Here is a 20,537-nt window from a genome sequence, read left to right as displayed (position 1 = left end):
TCCCTATGATGTATCATGGTGTTGGCAACATCATGCTCTTGGGGATGTTTTTCAGTGGCAGAGACTGGGAGACTAGTCAGGATCGAGGCAAAGATTAACAGAGCAATGTACAGAGATCCTTGATGAAAACCTGCTCCAGAGCACTCAGTACCTCAGACTGGGTTAAAGGTTCACTTTCATACAGGACAATGACCCTAAGTACACAGCCAAGACAGCGCAGGATTGGCTTCGGGACAAGTCTCTGAATGTCGTTGAATGGCGGCCCAGCCAGAGCCCGGACTTGATCCCGATCTAACATCTCTGGAGAGACCTGAAAATACCTGTGCAGCGTTCCTCATCGAACCTGACAGAGCTTGAGAGGATTTAAAAAAAATAAAAATAAAAAAAAAATATTTTTTATTTATTTCACCTTTATTTAACCAGGTAGGCCAGTTGAGAACAAGTTCTCATTTGCAACTGCGACCTGGCCAAGATAAAGCATAGCAGTGTGAGCAGACAACACAGAGTTACACATGGAATAAACAATTAACAAGTCAATAACACAGTAGAAAACAAAGAGGGGAGTCTATATACAATGTGTGCAAAAGGCATGAGGAGGTAGGCGAATAATTACAATTTTGCAGATTAACACTGGAGTGATAAATGATCAGATGGTCATGTACAGGTAGAGATATTGGTGTGCAAAAGAGCAAGTAAATAAATAAAAACAGTATGGGGATGAGGTAGGTGAAAATGGGTGGGCTATTTACCAATAGACTATGTACAGCAGCAGCGATCGGTTAGCTGCTCAGATAGCTGATGTTTGAAGTTGGTGAGGGAGATAAAAGTCTCCAACTTCAGCGATTTTTGCAATTCGTTCCAGTCACAGGCAGCAGAGTACTGGAACGAAAGGCGGCCAAATGAGGTGTTGGCTTTAGGGATGATCAGTGAGATACACCTGCTGGAGCGCGTGCTACGGATGGGTGTTGCCATCGTGACCAGTGAACTGAGATAAGGCGGAGCTTTACCTAGCATGGACTTGTAGATGACCTGGAGCCAGTGGGTCTGGCGACGAATATGTAATGAGGGCCAGCCGACTAGAGCATACAGGTCGCAGTGGTGGGTGGTATAAGGTGCTTTAGTGACAAAACGGATGGCACTGTGATAGACTGCATCCAGTTTGCTGAGTAGAGTGTTGGAAGCCATTTTGTAGATGACATCGCCGAAGTCGAGGATCGGAAGGATAGTCAGTTTTACTAGGGTAAGCTTGGCAGCGTGAGTGAAGGAGGCTTTGTTGCGGAATAGAAAGCCGACTCTTGATTTGATTTTCGATTGAAGATGTTTGATATGAGCCTGGAAGGAGAGTTTGCAGTCTAGCCAGACACCTAGGTACTTATAGATGTCCACATATTCAAGGTCGGAACCATCCAGGGTGGTGATGCTAGTCGGGCATGCGGGTGCAGGCAGCGATCGGTTGAAAAGCATGCATTTGGTTTTACTAGCGTTTAAGAGCAGTTGGAGGCCACGGAAGGAGTGTTGTATGGCATTGAAGCTTGTTTGGAGGTTAGATAGCACAGTGTCCAATGACGGGCCGAAAGTATATAGAATGGTGTCGTCTGCGTAGAGGTGGATCAGGGAATCGCCCGCAGCAAGAGCAACATCATTGATATATACAGAGAAAAGAGTCGGCCCGAGAATTGAACCCTGTGGCACCCCCATAGAGACTGCCAGAGGACCGGACAGCATGCCCTCCGATTTGACACACTGAACTCTGTCTGCAAAGTAATTGGTGAACCAGGCAAGGCAGTCATCCGAAAAACAGAGGCTACTGAGTCTGCCGATAAGAATATGGTGATTGACAGAGTCGAAAGCCTTGGCAAGGTCAATGAAGACGGCTGCACAGTACTGTCTTTTATCGATGGCGGTTATGATATCGTTTAGTACCTTGAGTGTTGCTGATGTGCACCCGTGACCGGCTCGGAAACCAGATTGCACAGCGGAGAAGGTACGGTGGGATTCGAGATGGTCAGTGACCTGTTTGTTGACTTGGCTTTCGAAGACCTTAGATAGGCAGGGCAGGATGGATATAGGTCTGTAACAGTTTGGGTCCAGGGTGTCTCCCCCTTTGAAGAGGGGGATGACTGCGGCAGCTTTCAATCCTTGGGGATCTCAGACGATATGAAAGAGAGGTTGAACAGGCTGGTAATAGGGGTTGCGACAATGGCGGCGGAAAGTTTCAGAAATAGGGGTCCAGATTGTCAAGCCCAGCTGATTTGTACGGGTCCAGGTTTTGCAGCTCTTTCAGAACATCTGCTATCTGGATTTGGGTAAAGGAGAACCTGGAGAGGCTTGGGCGAGGAGCTGCCGGGGGCAGAGCTGTTGGCCGAGGTTGGAGTAGCCAGGCGGAAGGCATGGCCAGCCGTTGAGAAATGCTTATTGAAGTTTTCGATAATCATGGATTTATCGGTGGTGACCGTGTTACCTAGCCTCAGTGCAGTGGGCAGCTGGGAGGAGGTGCTCTTGTTCTCCATGGACTTCACAGTGTCCCAGAACTTTTTGGAGTTGGAGCTACAGGATGCAAACTTCTGCCTGAAGAAGCTGGCCTTAGCTTTCCTGACTGACTGCGTGTATTGGTTCCGGACTTCCCTGAACAGTTGCATATCCCGGGGACTATTCGATGCTATTGCAGTCCGCCACAGGATGTTTTTGTGCTGGTCGAGGGCAGTCAGGTCTGGGGTGAACCAAGGACTGTATCTGTTCTTAGTTCTGCATTTTTTGAACGGAGCATGCTTATCTAAAATGGTGAGGAAGTTACTTTTAAAGAATGACCAGGCATCCTCAACTGACGGGATGAGGTCAATGTCCTTCCAGGATACCCGGGCCAGGTCGATTAGAAAGGCCTGCTCACAGAAGTGTTTTAGGGAGCGTTTGACAGTGATGAGGGTGGTCGTTTGACTGCGGCTCCGTAGCGGATACAGGCAATGAGGCAGTGATCGCTGAGATCCTGGTTGAAGACAGCGGAGGTGTATTTGGAGGGCCAGTTGGTCAGGATGACGTCTATGAGGGTGCCCTTGTTTACAGAGTTAGGGTTGTACCTGGTGGGTTTCTTGATGATTTGTGTGAGATTGAGGGCATCTAGCTTAGATTGTAGGACTGGCGGGGTGTTAAGCATATCCCAGTTTAGGTCACCTAACAGAACAAACTCTGAGGCTAGATGGGGGGCGATCAATTCACAAATGGTGTCCAGGGCACAGCTGGGGGCTGAGGGGGGTCGGTAGCAGGCGGCAACAGTGAAAGACTTATTTCTGGAGAGAGTAATTTTCAAAATTAGTAGTTCGAACTGTTTGGGTATGGCCCTGGGAAGTATGACATTACTTTGCAGGCTATCTCTGCAGTAGACTGCAACTCCTCCCCCTTTAGCAGTTCTATCTTGACGGAAGATGTTATAGTTGGGTATGGAAATCTCTGAATTTTTGGTGGCCTTCCTGAGCCAGGATTCAGACACAGCAAGGACATCAGGGTTAGCAGAGTGTGCTAGAGCAGTGATCTGCAGAGAAGAATTGGAGAATCTCTCCAATACATGTGTGCCAAGTTTGTAGCTTCATTGCCAAGAAGATTTGAGGCTGTAATCGCTGCCACAGGTACTTCAACAAAGTACTGAGTAAAGGGTCTGAATGTAAATGTGATATTTCAGGGGGGTTTTGGTAGGTTGTTTTGCAAAGAAATCAACTTGTTTTCGCTTTGTCATTATGGGATAGTATGTGTGGATTTATGATGGAAAAAACTATTTGTCATGTCTTTGGCATCATTCAATTGAAGACTGTTATTTTATCAAATCAATTCTCTGTTATTATTATTACGTGATTAAACTAATCATGTACATGTAATTAACTAGGAAGTTGGGGCACCAAGGAAAATCTTCACATTACAAAGTTATAATTTTCCTAATATAACTCTTCAGATATTTTAATATTTGATCAATTAGTCTTCTAATTAATGAATTATTCTTTACCTCATGTTAGTCTCATTCCAAACGTCGTAAATTGTTGGTTATCTGCATGATCCCAGCCTTCACAATGAATCATCCAAACATCAATTGTCTTAATCATTTATTTACTAACTAACTAAATAATCACAGACATGCATAAACAAACAAACAGTAGATGTGGTTACAAGGAAATGATAGGGGAGGTTCCCTAGTGGGCTAAACCGATATGACGGCTTGGTGGACAAAGGGAAGTGGGTGTGGACTGAGAAGGGCGCGAAAGACAAAAGAGTCACTACACAGTTGATAATTATATGAATTGAAATGCTAATCCTTTGCACCTTTGAAGGCTCACTCATTCAGGAATAATTTAAATCAATATATATATTTACACTCAGTGTGTCGTCGTGATCTCTGTTGGAAAGTTAATCTGCTCGTCTTTCCATCTGCTTCCAAGAAGTATTTAAAAAATATATATTTTACCCCTTTTTTCTCCCCAATTTCGTGGTATCCAATTGGTAGTAGTTACAGTCTTGTCTCATCGCTGCAACTCCCGTACGGACTAGGGAGGGGCGAAGGTCGAGAGCCATGCGTCCTCCGAAACACAACCCAACCAAGCCGCACTGCTTCTTGACACAATGCACATCCAACCCGGAAGCCAGCCGCACCAATGTGTCGGAGGAAATACCGTACACCTGGCGACCTGGTCAGCGTGCACTGCGCCTGGCTCGCTACAGTAGTCGCTAGTGAGTGATGAGACAAGGATATCCCTGCCGGCCAAACCCTCCCTAACCCGGACGACGCTGGGCCATAGTGTGCTGCCCATAGGCCTCCCGGTCGAGGCCGGCTGCGACAAAGCCTGGGCTCGAACCCAGAATCTCTGGTGGCACAGTTGGCACTGCGCCTTCCAATCAGTTTTTCGTGGTTAGAATGGATACTTCAGAGTCCCATTCAGAAATGTTCTTATAGATAGATGTTTCGGCAGATGTCGGTCCTCGCATCTCAGGTTAACATAATTTCTAGCTGCAGACTAGTAATTAGTATCTAAGATTTGCTCTTATTGTCGGGATCGATAGTCTCAGTGTTTCAACAACCATTACAACCTTAGCTTATACTAAGGTTTTTGTGGTCTCTACTCAACCTTCGCTCCCTCAGCTGACCGAGGTATGCATGGTCTGAAGTGGGTTTCTTCAGGTGGGGGTTTTATGCGTAACAGTAGAAAAGGGCTGTCCCATGAGCCAGATCATGTCTGTGCTGACGGGGGCGGGCCAATGACTTAAACTTTGACGGAAATACAATTCTCTCACATTAAGTTGTTCAGTTCTGAAGTTCTGTGATGTAGAAGAAGTTCCTTTGTTCTACTGTGAAACCCTCTCTCTATACTGCCTGGCCATGAGGAGAGAGTCTCCTCCAGGAATTTACATCCTAAGATAACAGAACCTGGGTGTAGGAGGGAGAGTGAGAGAGGGGGGGGGTGGTACTCGCTATACCCAAAGAGGGCCACGCCATGACAAATTTGATCAATTTTAAAATGTATTTTATTGATTTAATTCACCTTTATTTAACCAGGTAGGCTAGTTGAGAACAAGTTCTCATTTACAACTGCGACCTGGTCAAGATAAAGCAAAGCAGTTCGACACATACAACAACACAGAGTTACACACGGAATAAACAAACATAGAGTCAATAATACAGTAGAAAAAGTCTATAAACAGAATGTGCAAATGAGGTAAGATAAGGGAGGTAAGGCAATAAATAGGCCATGGTGGCAAAGTAATTACAATATACCAATTAAACACTGGAGTGATAGATGAATAAGGATGTAACGTAAAAAAATAAATAAACAAAAAGTCAAGTGTTCTGAATACTTTCCGACACAGCACTGACACACACACTTACCCGACCAGACATGCCACCAGAGGTCTTTTCACAGTCCCTAGGTCCAGAGCAAATTCAAGGAAACGTACAGTGTTATACAGAGCCATGAGTGCATGGAACTCCCTTCCATCTTATATAGCATAAGTGAACAGCAAAAAAATAAAAATAGAAAATAAATAAATAAAGCAACACCTCATGGCACAACACCTCTCACCCATGTGACCTACTTGTTGTGTGTATGTACTGACATGTATGTGTAACTTATAGATGCGCACACACACACACACTACATGTTAATGTTTTTAAATGTATGTAAATTGTAAAAAAAAAAATGTCTGTATTGTCTTCTTCGTTATGTGTCGGACCCCAGTAAGACTAGCTGTCGCCATTGGCGTCGGTTAATGGGGATCCTAATAAATAAAAACAAAAAGAAGTCATTCTAACCAAATTAATCTATATCTTATATTTATCTATTGTCTATCCATTCCAGGCAGGTACATGGGCTTAAGCAGAAAATTGCTGGAAAGTCTTTGCCAACTGAGAAGTTTGCCATCCGAAAAGCCCGTCGCTACCTGACTGAGAACCCAGTTACACTACCTGCACCTCCTCTGGTCAGTACAAGTCTCCGAAACCCGACCCTAGGTGACTTCTTTGGCATCGAAGAACTGAGTCGCTGCCTACGTGACTACCTTATTCGCTTAAATGAAATTGAAAATGTAGCTAGCAAGGTTATTTTTAATAAGTGCATTTCTTTAGTGGGAAGTGCATCGACTACCTTCACTAAAACCACTGGAACGGTTTTGCCTGCAAACTTTGGTTTAAAATCGCAATGTTCTGGCATGTCTGCCTTGTGATTTGTTGAGAGAGTTGTCTGTCTCAAGAGGACCCACCACGGAACAAATTTCTTTCCATTAACGAAGTTGCCAAAAGAGTCCATCATTGCCTCCCGGGTGGCGCAGTGGTCTTAGGCTGTGCCACCAGAGACTCTGGGTTCGCACACCAGGCTCTGTAGCAGCCGGGCGCGACCGGGAGGTCCATGGGGCGACGCACAATTGGCCTAGCGTCGTCCGGGTTAGGGAGGATTTGGCCGGTAGGGATTTCCTTGTCTCATCGCGCACTAGCGACTCATGTGGCGGGCCTGGCGCAGTGCGCGCTAACCAGGTCGCCAGGTGCATGGTGTTTCCTCCGACACATTGGTGCGGCTGGCTTCCGGGTTGGATGCGCGCTGTGTTAAGAAGCAGTGCAGCTTGGTTGGGTTGTGTTTCGGAGGACTAATGGCTTTCGACCTTAGCCTCTCCCGAGCCCATACAGGAGTTGTAGCGATGAGACAAAATAGTAACTACTAACAATTGGATACCACAAAATTGGGGAGAAAAGGGGGTCAAATAAAATAAAATGTAAAAAATTAAGTCCGTCATTGAAACCAGACCCTAGTTACTGTTGGCTAGGGTCTGGTTTTCAAGACTAGATTAGTACTGCGTGGTCTGACCGCATGTTCACTATTACAGTGTAACTGTGACACCCTGTGGCCTTGTCTGTCCTCTGCAGGAGATGATGTATATCTGGAATGGCTACACAGTCATTGGGAAACACAAAGACCTGACAGAGGGCATGCTGAAAACACTGGACGAGGCACAGGCGAAACTCGAAAGTAGCCCAAGTAAGTAACACAAACTCATGTCCCCCTTAGAGACTTGATATTGCCTCTACACAGTCTATTGTGAGAGAGTGATGGGCCTGAGTGTCGTATGTTGTGTTCCTCAGGGACCGAGTTCTCCATAGACGACCAGTGTCTGCTGAGCCTACTTAGAGGTCTCTGTCTGAAGCACCTGGGACACCAGGAGGAGGCTGAGCACTACTTCACCCTTGTCCTCTGCAAGTGAGCTCAAAACACACCAATATTGAGCACATACTCAAATTTTCACAACATGACAGTAGAAGAGACCTACTCGATTACTATTCCTTACAAGTTTAGCAAATACTTCCTTTCTTGTTTAAATCCTGATCTCTACTGTATTGTTACTCTTGTCAGTGAAACACAGATCAAGTTTGATCACTACTTGGTTCCCAATGCACTGCTGGAGCACGGGCTGTTATGTCTGGAACAAGGGAGGAAGGAGGAGGGAATCAAACTACTGGAGACAGCCAAGTGAGTGTCTTGGTTCTTACACAACATTATTATCTCTACCCATCCCATTACAGTAGTTCATTGGAATTCTTAAACATGACTTGTTTACAATAATTATATCAGAACAGATAGTTAAATCATCTGGTCTAGCTGTTTCATTGATCTGCTCTTTCCCCAATATTTAAAGGCAAAGTTACAAAAACTACTCCATGGAATCGCGGACACATTTCAGAATCCAGGCTGCTTTGCACAAGGCCAAGGCCACAGGCGAGAATGGAATTCACACCATGCCCTCCAGCCCGTAGCTGGAGGGCATGGCAGGCCCAAAGTCCAGCCATCCCAAAGTGCACAGCCCAATGCAGCAGGGATGAGGCAGAGTACCAAACCACCCACTACCAGCAACAAGTGCTTTACTTGCCAGCCATCAAGCTTTCAAAAAGATACACAACACTACACTATTACACTAAACAGTCAAAAGCATACAGACACTAGTATTTACTCAGACAAAGAAAGTCTACGCAATATATAGAAAATACGTCACTAATAGATGGAAATTTACAGGGTCTCATCCGTCATTGCAAAAACCTATTCGTTACCAATGCCTGAATATTCTCCCTCTGGTATAAATACATACATTCACTGACAAACATGTATTTTCACACCTGTCACAAGGGTTTTTGCAACATACAGTATTCGAGTGGTTAACGGTATTCTCCTTCCTGGGTTTTACCCTCTGCTCGGAGCTAATGACTAAAATCACTGTGTCCAATCTTGGACAAGGTCTGTCTTGGGTTGACAATGTTCTATGGCAGATAACCTCCTTCCCTAATGCTTTTATCTCTGTAATTATTCTACTGGATTTATTCTTATTTCTTCATTTTCACACTCCTTTCCCCACTCTGAACAGCTCAATGGAAGTTTTGGCACATTGGATCAACTGAAACACTTTCTGTGAAGGCATGCATGACCAGTCCAACTGAATGTTTGCGAAAATAGTGCCCACTGACTGCACAAAGTTAAGTCATCCAACCGTGCAAACTCACATTGCAGGAATACACGTGTGATGGTTAAGGGGTTATTTTGTCTGTATTTATTTATTAACTGTAATGGCGCCTTTTACTAAATTGTCTCGTTTTAAGTGGACAGATGAATGTGTCTTTTAGAAAGGCAGACTCCTTCCTTGTTATCTTAATGTGGACACAATCCAGCAGTACTTGAGCTCAAACAAACAGTTCCATCTGTAGTAAGTGAAGCGTTGACAACCACTAGAGCCTTCCGTTATATATAAATATACACCTCCAACATCAACCTATAAAAGAATGACTTGTAGGAAACTATTATATATTAAATAGTTCCTTTCATGTGTAATAAATGAGCTAATAGACTGTGTATGACCAATATTATTTGTAATTAGATTTTTTTTCCTCCTTTTTCATGTTCTATGATTATTGAACCTTTATGTACAACAAGATGAGTATCCAGCCCCAAGCACTAGAATGGTGTCTCAAGTTTAAATGTAATCAGAGCTGATTTATTCATACTTAGAATATGGTTTTGGGTGAAAGCAATTGACCAGTCATTCATTTAGACTTTTCTAACGGGCGGAGGAAATGTAGACATTGATTTATTTTAAATATAGAGATGATTGTAGTTTGGGATGTTCAAATTATTATGTTAGACATTACTTGTTTTGTTCTATGGTTTTCTTTGAATTAACTGATATTAGTACAAACAATCTTATTAGCACTGTGATGTTGAGGTCAGCATATTATATGGGAACTGGCTACTAAACAGATTGACATTCCTGGGCCTGTACATACTGAATGTTTGTTTTTTCATTTAAGATTAAATGATAAGTAACTGAAATTGAGTCTGGTTATATTTTTTACTCTTGTATGAGCCATTTGCTTTTGGATGAACTGCACTCTGAACACCAAGCTGCTGTCTGGTTTTCAAATTGGTATTGTTTGTGTACTTATTTCATATAACAGTATAAAGTGACTAGGAACAGTCAAAACTGCCATATTAGGCAGCCAGGAACCAACTACGACGTGCTGTAAGGCACATTCAACTAAACTGTATCCCCTCCTTCAATAAAACACAGAAATTACAAATATATTGCACATTTAACATAGTAGGTATAGGCATTTTATACCACAGTAACTGCTACTGAAATAACGTTTCCTTGTGATTACGCACTACTACTAGTGTACATGCAGACGCAGTTATGTAGAAAACTGCCAACGAACAACTATCTATCTGTACTTAGCTACATACTTGCTTGTTACATTGTAATTCATGTTAAATATTACCAAATATAATGATGTATCATGTTTTTAACAACGGTCTGATTGGTGAGATGGTGGAGAGCTTCCTTAATACAGATGGCAGTTGATTGGTCCGTGCATCAAGGGGCGGTGTTTCATGTTGCTACGTTCGTTACCTTCCCCGCGTTTGACGGGGCTGGAAAGTCCCTTTCAAATGGTCTTCAGTCTGAAGATGAGAATCCGTTTTTAGAGCGTTAATAACTATTAGGTGTTTAGCATTATTACGTTCAACCTGCACACAGGCGTTGTGAGAGTTCTAGCTAGCAAACAACCGCTAAATCACTTCAGTTTGAGGGTGTACATTGGCTAGGTGGCCAGCCAGGCTCTTTGTGTAGGGATGTTTTGTTTTTGTTGAACATCACAGCTCTCGTAGCTTGTTAGATCATTTGCAATGTGTTGAAGCCCATAATATTGATAGCATACGCTGCGAATTTTGACTGAAAGGTTAGAAAAAGTAGCCTGTGGACGTTGCAAAGCGACAAAGATATAAGGAGTTTGACGTCGAGGAGATGGGGAATTGTCTAAAATCTCCAACCTCGGATGATATTTCCTTGCTTCATGAATCACTATCGGATAGAGCTAGTTATGGTGATGGGGCAGATCCAGATCAGGAACCACCGCCACCATACCAGGTAGGTCATTAGCTAATAGCTACTGGTTAGCTTGCTGGCCAGCTATACAGTATTTAAATAAATTCAAGGTTTGACATGCGAAGGAACTTTACAATTTGGTGCTGCCTTTATGTGGCGCTGGCAGCTGGCTAACCGAAGTAAAAAAACACTGCACTCAAGCTTGCCAGCCAGTTATGATTTTCAGATGTTCATGTAAACAGTAATAACCAGCTGACTCTGGGAGATATGGCAGGTATACATACACACACAACCTTACATTGTTTATCAATGCTGCACACGACCATCAACTAGCTGTCCTTTTACATTATCATCTTGTTCTATTTCTACAAGGATTTAGGGGTGTAATGACAAGTTTACTATTGCTGCAGTCTTTAGTTTTATCAGACCATCATGTCTTCCTTCATTACATATCATCATCACAGAACACTGACCCAAGGGACTCATGAGATGCAAATGATCTAGCAATGCATTTTATGAGAACAGCCATGTAGTCACACACTACAGCAAAAAGAGCCTGGAGATGCTCATCATACTCCTGGAATGAAGTGTATGGTCTGAAGTGTTGAGGGAGAGACGAGGCAAAAGCTGGCTGTTTTTTTAAGCTCAAGCTAGAATCCAAAAATATACTTGAAATAGGCCTAGACCAAAGACTACAGAAGCACCCACCTTTGCTTTTAGCTCAACAAAGAAAGATAACTTCAAAAGTAGAATGATCTTCAGAACCTGTAAACTCCCTGATACAGGCAATGGCAAAAGCCTACATTGGAGAACACAGATTGAACTCTAATGCTGATGAGAAAACAGTAGTCTTTGTGCTCCCAAATTTCTTTTGGACCAGGTTGTTGCAGGTCATTGTCATTATAATAATCCAAATATGGATTCCTTTTCTGTAAGTCGGTCATGTTACGAAAGACTTTAGCCAGGAAGGAAAGAGTGTCACCAGGTTAATTCCCTATCTCAAATGTGAAGATAAGCATGTTATACACAGATCTTGATAGCTGGAGTCCCCCTGCCGGAACCCTTCCAGTAAAGGTCTCCAATGGCCATGGCTGACACGGGTGTCAGCTTCCACAACTCCCAGAGCTTTGGCTGAGTAGGTAGTCTTTCACCATAGTCTCCGGGTCTCATGTGACACCAGAATTATCCATTAATTAGTTTGAGCCTACTTACCAGAGTAGTACAAGACTGTAAGACGTGTTCAAGAGAACACAAAGTCTGATCATACACATAGCTTGCATGATGACGCATACCTAACTCATTTTGAAAAGTAATTTTCCTTATAACTTATCTGTTTAGATTTTCTACTAATCTACATTTAGAATATGTCTTTGTTCTTAAAAAATTGACATTACAAACAATTTACCAACCGGTAGAACTGAAGTTGACTGTCAACATTATAAGGGAGTACAGAACAGAATAAGTCATTTTTATTTAACCAAAATGCAAAGACCTATAATACCCATGAGGCCATTTAAAAGCCAAGTGAAAACAGCCTCTCTTAAGTGGCATCTGTCCAGATTATCCCCATAATAAAAGAAAACAAACACATTTTACTCTCATTTGCACAGAAATGCAGATTCACACACCCCGGATACTGTGTTTTTCTGCTGAAAACCACTCGTCTCTCATTTTCTCAGAATTTCAGTGTTTACTTGAGTCCCTTGGGTCCAGGATCAGGAATTAATAAGAAGGGCTGGAATTCAACAGTCTGGAGCTGATTTTCCAGTAACAGACTGGATGGCAGGACGCATTGTGCAATATCCTGGTTAAACAGCTGAGGCTCTTGTTGGATTTTTCAACACTAACTGTCTTGTTTGAACCATAGCTTGAGCAAAGGAAGGCCAGATATCTACTTTAGGACCCACATCATTCCCAATTTAGACACTTGCCTCGGGCACTCGCCAAGCATTTTCGATTGCACTTTCTTCTTTTAAACAGAGACCTGCCAATGCTTGGTATGTTTGGAGAGCCTTGGAGCTGCACTTCTCTTGCCCATTTTCATTAAACAGCTGCACAGTTGCACTAAGTTTTGATTGAAAAGGTCTATAATCATCAAACCTTCAGAGTAGAAAACTGGTAACATTTACAAATTAACCTAGGCTATGGTTAGACAAAAATGTAGCATATAATAAGCAAGTAATGTAAGAAATCACTTGATATTAGACTAGGATTTTTTTGTTTGTTGTTGTTGTGGGAATAAATACCATTTGATTCCTTTACAGTTCTCAGCCCAGCAGTGAGGCTGTAAACACCAATAATGTTGATTTTCTTTTTTTTCTGTTAAATAATTTCTTAATAAACAAGACTGACACATCCTCCTTGATTACCAGCTCAAAGGAGATGTTTATTGGGGGGATTGTGTTAATGTCATCACCCTCCACTGCATGGTGATCTGAGGAAGAAGGCTCCCCTATTATTTACAGTGTTACTCTGCAGTCTGTTGTGAGAGGAAGGGGTGTACAGAGCTAGTGGTAATTTGGATAGCAGCTGGCGAGAGTGCTGACTGACTGGGCCAGAGGAGATAACTGCCCGTCTGTGTGAGTGAAGGGGGGCAGGGTGTGCTATATATATATATGTATATTTTATTTTTATTTATTTAACCTTTATTTAACTAGGCAAGCCAGTTAAGAACAAATTCTTATTTACAATGACGGTGTACCAAAAGACAAAAGGCCTCCTATGGGGACGGGAGTCTGGGATTTAAAAAAAAAATATATATATATATATATAAATATAGGACAAAACACACATCACAACAAGAGAGACACAACACTACATAAAGAGAGACCTAAGACAACAACATAACAGCAAAACATGACAACACAGCATGGTAGCAACACAACATGACAACAACATGGTAGCAACACAACATGACAACAACATGTTAGCAACACAACATGACAACAACATGGTAGCAACACAACATTGGGCAAAGTCAACAGCACAAATGTCAAGAAGGTAAAGAGAACAATACATCATACAAAGCAGCCACAACTGTCAGTAAGAGTGTCCATGGTTGAGTGTTTGAATGAAGAGATTGAGATAAAACTGTCCAGTTTGAGTGTTTGTTGCAGCTCGTTACAGTGGCTAGCTGCAGCGAACTGAAAAGAGGAGCGACCCAGGGATGTGTGTGCTTTGGAGACCTTTAACAGAATGTGACTGGCAGAATGGGTGTTGTATGTGGAGAATGAGGGCTGCAGTAGATATCTCAGATAGGGGGGAGTGAGGCCTAAGAGGATTTTATAAATGAGCATCAACCAGTGGGTCTTGCAACGAGTATACAGAGATGAACAGTTTACAGAAGAGTATAGAGTGCAGTGATGTGTCCTATAAGGAGCATTGGTGGCAAATATGATGGCTGAGTGGTAAAGAATATCTAGGTCCCATCACTGTAGCTACTGTCATCAAGTTTCCTGACATGACTAATCCGAGGTCCATTTACCTCCTCACCCAATGACAGAGCAGAGGCCCTCTTTTATTGATCATATTCAGTCCAGCACAATGGCAATTATCCTGTTGTCAGTGTGTTTTATGGTTTGACCTCATTGGATTGAAAACCTTGCAGACATTGAAAAGGCTGCCTTCCTGTCACAGCCAGGGCTGGAGGGGAGAGCATGATCTAAGACTTACCAGCAGCGTGTGCTGGCCTGGACTGAGAACTAACACTAAATCTCCCCTCAGAGGTGTCATGAGGCCTGGAGGAAAGAATTGGAGGCAAAAGGAGGAGAGAACCTGTATCATAGTCACTACTCTGGTGAATGGAAGTCTGGTCAACGTTTTGCTTTGAGCCAGCAAGCTCAGTTCGGGCTGTGAAGAGGGAAAGTTTTTGCTTTGGAGGGGCGGTCTAATGAGCTGTCAGACCTACTGCTGCCGGGAGAGAAAGGTGAGCTAGTGAAGGCAGAGGTCAAGAAAGCAATGAAAACAAAGCTTCGATTGGAATAGATGCTGACTTCACAATGTTTAAGACACTCACATTCACACCGCTGTACCAATAGTGAAAGGAAAATATGGGGATCATTTAAAATAATAATTCCTCACCAGTGAATTCCTCAGATGTGACCGACCGTTTTTGTGTGGAGCTGCTCTGGTACCTGGTTCACCTGCAGATCCTTGGTCTCCCACTCCCACAGTGAACCAGCTGTCTAGCCTCACTTGCCTGGCTGTGCTTCCATAGAAATGCTTGAGGATAGGAGATGCAAAAAGAGATCAGTATTACTGTACTCTTGTTTCCCTGTTGTACTGCACCGTCTTGCACAGTGTCCTGTCTAACATTGTTGATTTACAATAAAGTATCTTATTGTGTATAATGATAAATGTTTATCCCAGGCTCTGGCAACTGGGACTAGTTTTCTTCTAGTGGAAATCACATTTTATGGTATGCTTCAAGAGAAACGACTCTCCTCAAATGATCCAGTACAAAGACAAAATATACTTATTTTAATTTTATTTTATTTCACCTTTATTTAACCAGGTAGGCTAGTTGAGAACAAGTTCTCATTTGCAACTGCGACCTGGCCAAGATAAAGCGTAGCAATTCGACACATTCAACAACACAGAGTTACACATGGAATAAACAAAACATACAGTCAATAATACAGTAGAACAAAATAAAACAAAAAGTCTATATACAGTGAGTGCAAATGAGGTAAGTTAAGGAAATAAATAGGCCATGGTGGCGAAGTAATTACAATATAGCAATTAAACACTGGAATGGTAAATCGGCAGAAGATGATTGTGCAGGTAGAGATATTGGGGTGCAAAGGAGCAAAATAAATAAATAAATAGTAGGTAGGTAGATACCTACTAAATAGTAGTAGGTAGATAGATGGGCTGTTTACAGATAGGCTAAGTACAGGTGCAGTGATCTGTAAAATGCTCTGACAGCTGGTGCTTAAAGCTAGTGAGGGAGATGTGAGTCTCCAGCTTCAGAGATTTTTTGCAATTCGTTCCAGTCATGGGCAGCAGAGAACTGGAAGGAAAGACGACCAAAGGAGGAATTGGCTTTGGGGGTGACCAGTGAGAAATACCTGCTGGAGCGTGTGCTACGAGTGGGTGCTGCTATGGTGACCAGTGAGCTGAGATAAGGCGGGGCTTTACCTAGCAGAGACTTATAGATAACTTGTAGCCAGTGGGTTTGGCGACAAGTATGAAGCGAGGGCCAACCAACGAGAGCGTACAGGTCGCAATGGTGGGTAGTGTATGGGGCTTTGGTGACAAAACGGATGGCACTGTGATAGACTGCATCCAGTTTGTTGAGTAGAGTGTTGGAGGCTATTTTATAGATGACATCACCGAAGTCGAGGATCGGTAGGATGGTCAGTTTTACGAGGGTATGTTTGGCAGCATGAGTGAAGGATGCTTTTTTGCGATATAGGAAGCCGATTCTAGATTTAATTTTGGATTGGAGATGCTTAATGTGAGTCTGGAAGGAGAGTTTACAGTCTAACCAGACACCCAGGTATTTGTAGTTGTCCACGTATTCTAAGTCAGAGCCGTCCAGAGTAGTGATGCTGGACGGGCGAGCAGGTGCGGGTAGCTATCGATTGAAAAGCATACATTTCGTTTTACTTGCATTTAAGAGCAGTTGGAGGCCACGGAAGGAGAGTTGTATGGCATTGAAGCTCGTCTGGAGGTTAGTTAAAACAGTGTCCAAGGAGGGGCCAGAAGTATACAGAATGGTGTCGTCTGCATAGAGGTGGATCAGAGAATCACCAGCAGCAAGAGCAACATCATTCATGTATCCAGAAAAGAGAGTCGGCCCGAGAATTGAACCCTGTGGCACACCCATAGAGACTGTCAGAGGTCCAGACAACAGGCCCTCCGATTTGACACACTGAACTCTATCAGAGAAGTAGTTGGTAAACCAGGCGAGGCAATCATTTGAGAAACCAAGGCTGTCGAGTCTGCCAATAAGAATGTTGTGATTGACAGAGTTGAAAGCCTTGGCCAGGTCGATGAATACGGCTGCACAGTAATGTCTCTTATCGATGGCGGTTATGATGTTGTTTAGAACCTTGAGCGTGGCTGAGGTGCACCCATGACCAGCTCTGAAACCAGATTGCATAGCGGAGAAGGTATGGTGGGTTTCGAAATGGTCAGTAATCTGTTTGTAAACTTGGCTTTCGAAGACCTTAGAAAGAATAGGTAGGATAGATATAGGTTTGTTGCAGTTTGGGTCTAGAGTGTCACCCCCTTTGAAGAGGGGGATGACCGCGGCAGCTTTCCAATCTTTGGGAATCTCAGACAATACGAAAGAGAGGTTGAACAGGCTAGAAATAGGGGTTATAGGTTATCATGCCTGTATTGTACATTCTTCAAGTATGAACACAATGAAGGACATGTTCCTTCGAAAAGACGTGAGTAAGACTGACTGTAATCTGGAGGCATTACAACATTGTGGCGTTCCCAAATTATATATTTAAACGTTACGTCAGAACTAACTGACAAAGGACAAACAAACAGGCCTTTGTCAGCCAGGCCAGCCTTGACCAACATGGGGCCAGTCGGTCAGCCAGTAGAGTGTGTTTACTGTTCCTGTTTGAGAGATCCCCAGGTCTCCTTACTGTACTGCTGTATGTAGAACAACTCTGCACTGGTTCAGCCTGTTACTACTCTGACTGTCTCAGGCTCTGATTGGCTGTTAGATATACACTTGTTTGTTTAACCTTCCCCATTGAGATAACCAACTGTTTCCCCCTTCATACCTCTAGCTCCCGTAAGTGGTAGTGACTGAGGCGACATGTTGGGGGGCTTGAGTGGGGGTAACTTGGAGGGGGGCCTATGTAAACAAATGTTTCAGTGGCAACATTTGTTCATATTCGGTTTATGATGTGGCGTTTAACTGTACTGATAGAATAATGGGTAATTTCTACCTTAAAAAGCACAAGAAAGAGGACCCACCATCTCAGATTGTTCTGAAATTGTTAATGTAGTTAGAAACAGGTTAGATTAGCATTCCTGCAACATTATTTTGTTGAAATATCATTTGAACTCTGAGAAATTAAGCTAATTGATTGCAATTTGGGTATTTTAAAATTATAGGATTCATATAATATTCAATAAATATAGTACATGACATCCAGTTTGGACCCAGAAAAATTTGAACAATAACAAAGACGCCAATCCCAAATCGACAAAGATTGTACAGTTTCCGTTTCAGTATGTATGACCAGTAGTATGGAGCTGCGGCTCAGAGTATTATTTCTTCATCCTATGAAGCGTATTCTCAGTGAATTTGGTGATTGGATTTTTTCCCCCTGTTCAGCGAAATTAGTTGTTGAAGGTTTATGTCCCATCCTACATCCTGCTATTACCAGGTTCTGACCACTAGATGCTGTTTCTGCTATTAGATTATTTTATTTTAAGTCTATCCCCACCCAATGTTAAAGTGATATTTTTCATCCAAATGACAAAATTACATTGGTTTCCTTACCCTGTAAGCAATCTATCGATAAAAAAAAAATCAAGACAGCTGTGATTGAACAAGGAGTTTCGGTACAAATTTTAAAATGCTGACAGATCATTTGTTCGTTCGACATGGTGGGATCTTTTTGTGTTGGTAAAATTAATTATATGAGAAATAGCAGTGGAAAAGCCTTTATGCACATATATTGATATAATAACCATCATATCAAAGTCAATTTGGAGTCACATGATATTGTGTGAGGTCCTCCCTCTGCGAATCGGGAAACCATACAGTTTATTAGGCTACAAAGAAAATACAGTGCCTTGCAAAAGTATTCATCCCTCTTGGCATTTTTCCCAAAATTTTTGCATTACAACCTGTAATTTTAAATGTATTTTTATTTGGATTTCATGTAATGGACATACACAAAATAGTCCAAATTGGTGAAGTGAAATGTAAAAAATTACTTGTTTAAAAAAAATTGACAAAAACCCCCAGAAAATGGTTGCGTACATATGTATTCAACCCTTTGCTATGAAGACCCTAAATAAGATCTGGTGCAACCAATTACCTTCAGAAGTCACATAATTTATTAGATTGCACACAGGTGTACTTTATTTAAGTTCACATGATCTCAGTATATATATATATATACACCTGTTCTGAAAGGCCCCAGAGTCTGCAACACCACTAAGCAAGGGGCACCACCAAGCAAGCGGCACCATGAAGACCAAGAAGCTCTCCAAACAGGTCAGGGACAAAGTTGTGGAGAAGTACAGATCAGGTTTGGGTTATAAAAAAATATCAGAAACTTTGAACATCCCACAGAGCACCATTTAAATCCATTATTAAAAAATGGAAAGAATATGGCACCACAACAAACCTGCCAAGAGAGGGCCGCCCACCAAAACTCATGGACCAGGCAAGGAGGGCATTAATCAGAGCGGCAACAAAGAGACCAAAGATACCCCTGAAGGAGCTGCAAAGCTCCACAGCGGAGATTGGAGTAGCTGTTCATTGGACCACTTTAAGCTGTACACTCCACAGAGCTGGGCTTTACGGAAGAGTGTCCAGAAAAAAGCCATTGCTTAAAGAAAGAAATAAGCAAACGCGTTTGGTGTTCGCCAAACGTCATGTGGGAGACACCCCAAACATATGGAAGAAGGTACTCTGGTCAGATGAGACTACAATTGAGCTTTCTGGCCATCAAGGAAAACGCTATGTCTGGAGCAAACCCAACACCTTTCATCACCCCAAGAACACTATCCCCACAGCATGGGGGTGGCAGCATCATACTGTGGGGATGTTTTTCATCGGCAGGGACTGGGAATCTGGTCAGAATTGAAGGACTGATGGATGGCGTTAAATACAGGGAAATTCTAGAGGGAAACCTGTTTCAGTCTTCCAGAGATTTAAGACTGGGATGGAGGCTCACCTTCCAGCAGGACAATGACCCTAAGCATACTGCTAAAGCAACACCCAAGTGGTTTAAGGGGAAACATTTAAATGTCTTGGAATGGCCTAGCCCAGACCTCAATCCAATTGAGAATATGTGGTATGACTTAAAGATTGCTGTACACCAGGAGAACCCATCCAACTTGAAGGAGCTGGAGTAGTTTTGTCTTGAAGAATGGACAAAAATCCCAGTGGCTAGATGTGCCAAGCTTATAGAGACATAACCCAAGAGACTTGCAGCTGTAATTGCCGCAAAAGGTGGCTCTACAAAGTATTGACTTTGGCGGGGTGATTAAATATGCACGCTCAAGTTTTCTGTCATTTTGACTTATTTATAAAAAATATTTTGCATCTTTAAAGTGTTAGAATGTTTTGGGATCCAACTCGGATGTTATATGCTGTATGAATACAATGTTACATTTGGTGCAATCAATTAGCTTAATTTCTCAGTTCAAATTACATTTCAACAATATAATGTTGCAGGAATGCTTATCTGTTTTTAACTACAGAAACGATTTCAGAACAATCTGAGATGGTGGATGTCATGGCTTGCTGAAGTGACATGGAACAACCCTAATGTGATATGACTAATCTGACAGTTACAGGCTTTCCTGTGAGAAAATGTAACACAACATCCATTGATGTTCAGGTTTTTCTCCCCTGTTGTGTCGTTATACACTACAAGGGTGTACACTATAGTGTTTGCAGGTTAAACAAATGACTTGATTGCTCTGAGGAGCGCCAGACT

The 20,537-nt window shown here is 42.6% G+C and overlaps 2 protein-coding genes across 9 annotated transcripts in view; both read left to right on the top strand.

Moving 5' to 3' along the window:
• Window positions 1-9,836, top strand: part of ttc39a (tetratricopeptide repeat domain 39A) — a 37,025-nt gene extending 27,189 nt beyond the window's left edge. For all 8 annotated transcript variants that reach the window (XM_042322169.1, XM_024421618.2, XM_024421622.2 and 5 more), the window contains 5 exons: window positions 6,333-6,453; window positions 7,391-7,502; window positions 7,607-7,721; window positions 7,875-7,991; window positions 8,158-9,836. In XM_042322169.1, the coding sequence (XP_042178103.1) occupies window positions 6,333-6,453; window positions 7,391-7,502; window positions 7,607-7,721; window positions 7,875-7,991; window positions 8,158-8,275 (583 nt within the window). In that variant the 3' untranslated portion in view covers window positions 8,276-9,836. The remainder of the gene's footprint in view (window positions 1-6,332; window positions 6,454-7,390; window positions 7,503-7,606; window positions 7,722-7,874; window positions 7,992-8,157) is intronic.
• Window positions 9,837-10,407: 571 nt separating this feature from the next.
• Window positions 10,408-20,537, top strand: part of rnf11b (ring finger protein 11b) — a 30,465-nt gene continuing 20,335 nt past the window's right edge. Inside the window, exon 1 of the mRNA XM_024421617.2 lies at window positions 10,408-10,929. Coding sequence (XP_024277385.1) covers window positions 10,807-10,929 — 123 coding nt within the window. The 5' untranslated portion in view covers window positions 10,408-10,806. The remainder of the gene's footprint in view (window positions 10,930-20,537) is intronic.

Source organism: Oncorhynchus tshawytscha, linkage group LG05 (assembly GCF_018296145.1).
Source record: "Oncorhynchus tshawytscha isolate Ot180627B linkage group LG05, Otsh_v2.0, whole genome shotgun sequence".
In the NCBI taxonomy this organism is placed as follows: domain Eukaryota; kingdom Metazoa; phylum Chordata; class Actinopteri; order Salmoniformes; family Salmonidae; genus Oncorhynchus; species Oncorhynchus tshawytscha.
Note: the sequence above shows the minus strand (reverse complement) of the source record. Positions and strands in the feature narration are given on the sequence as shown.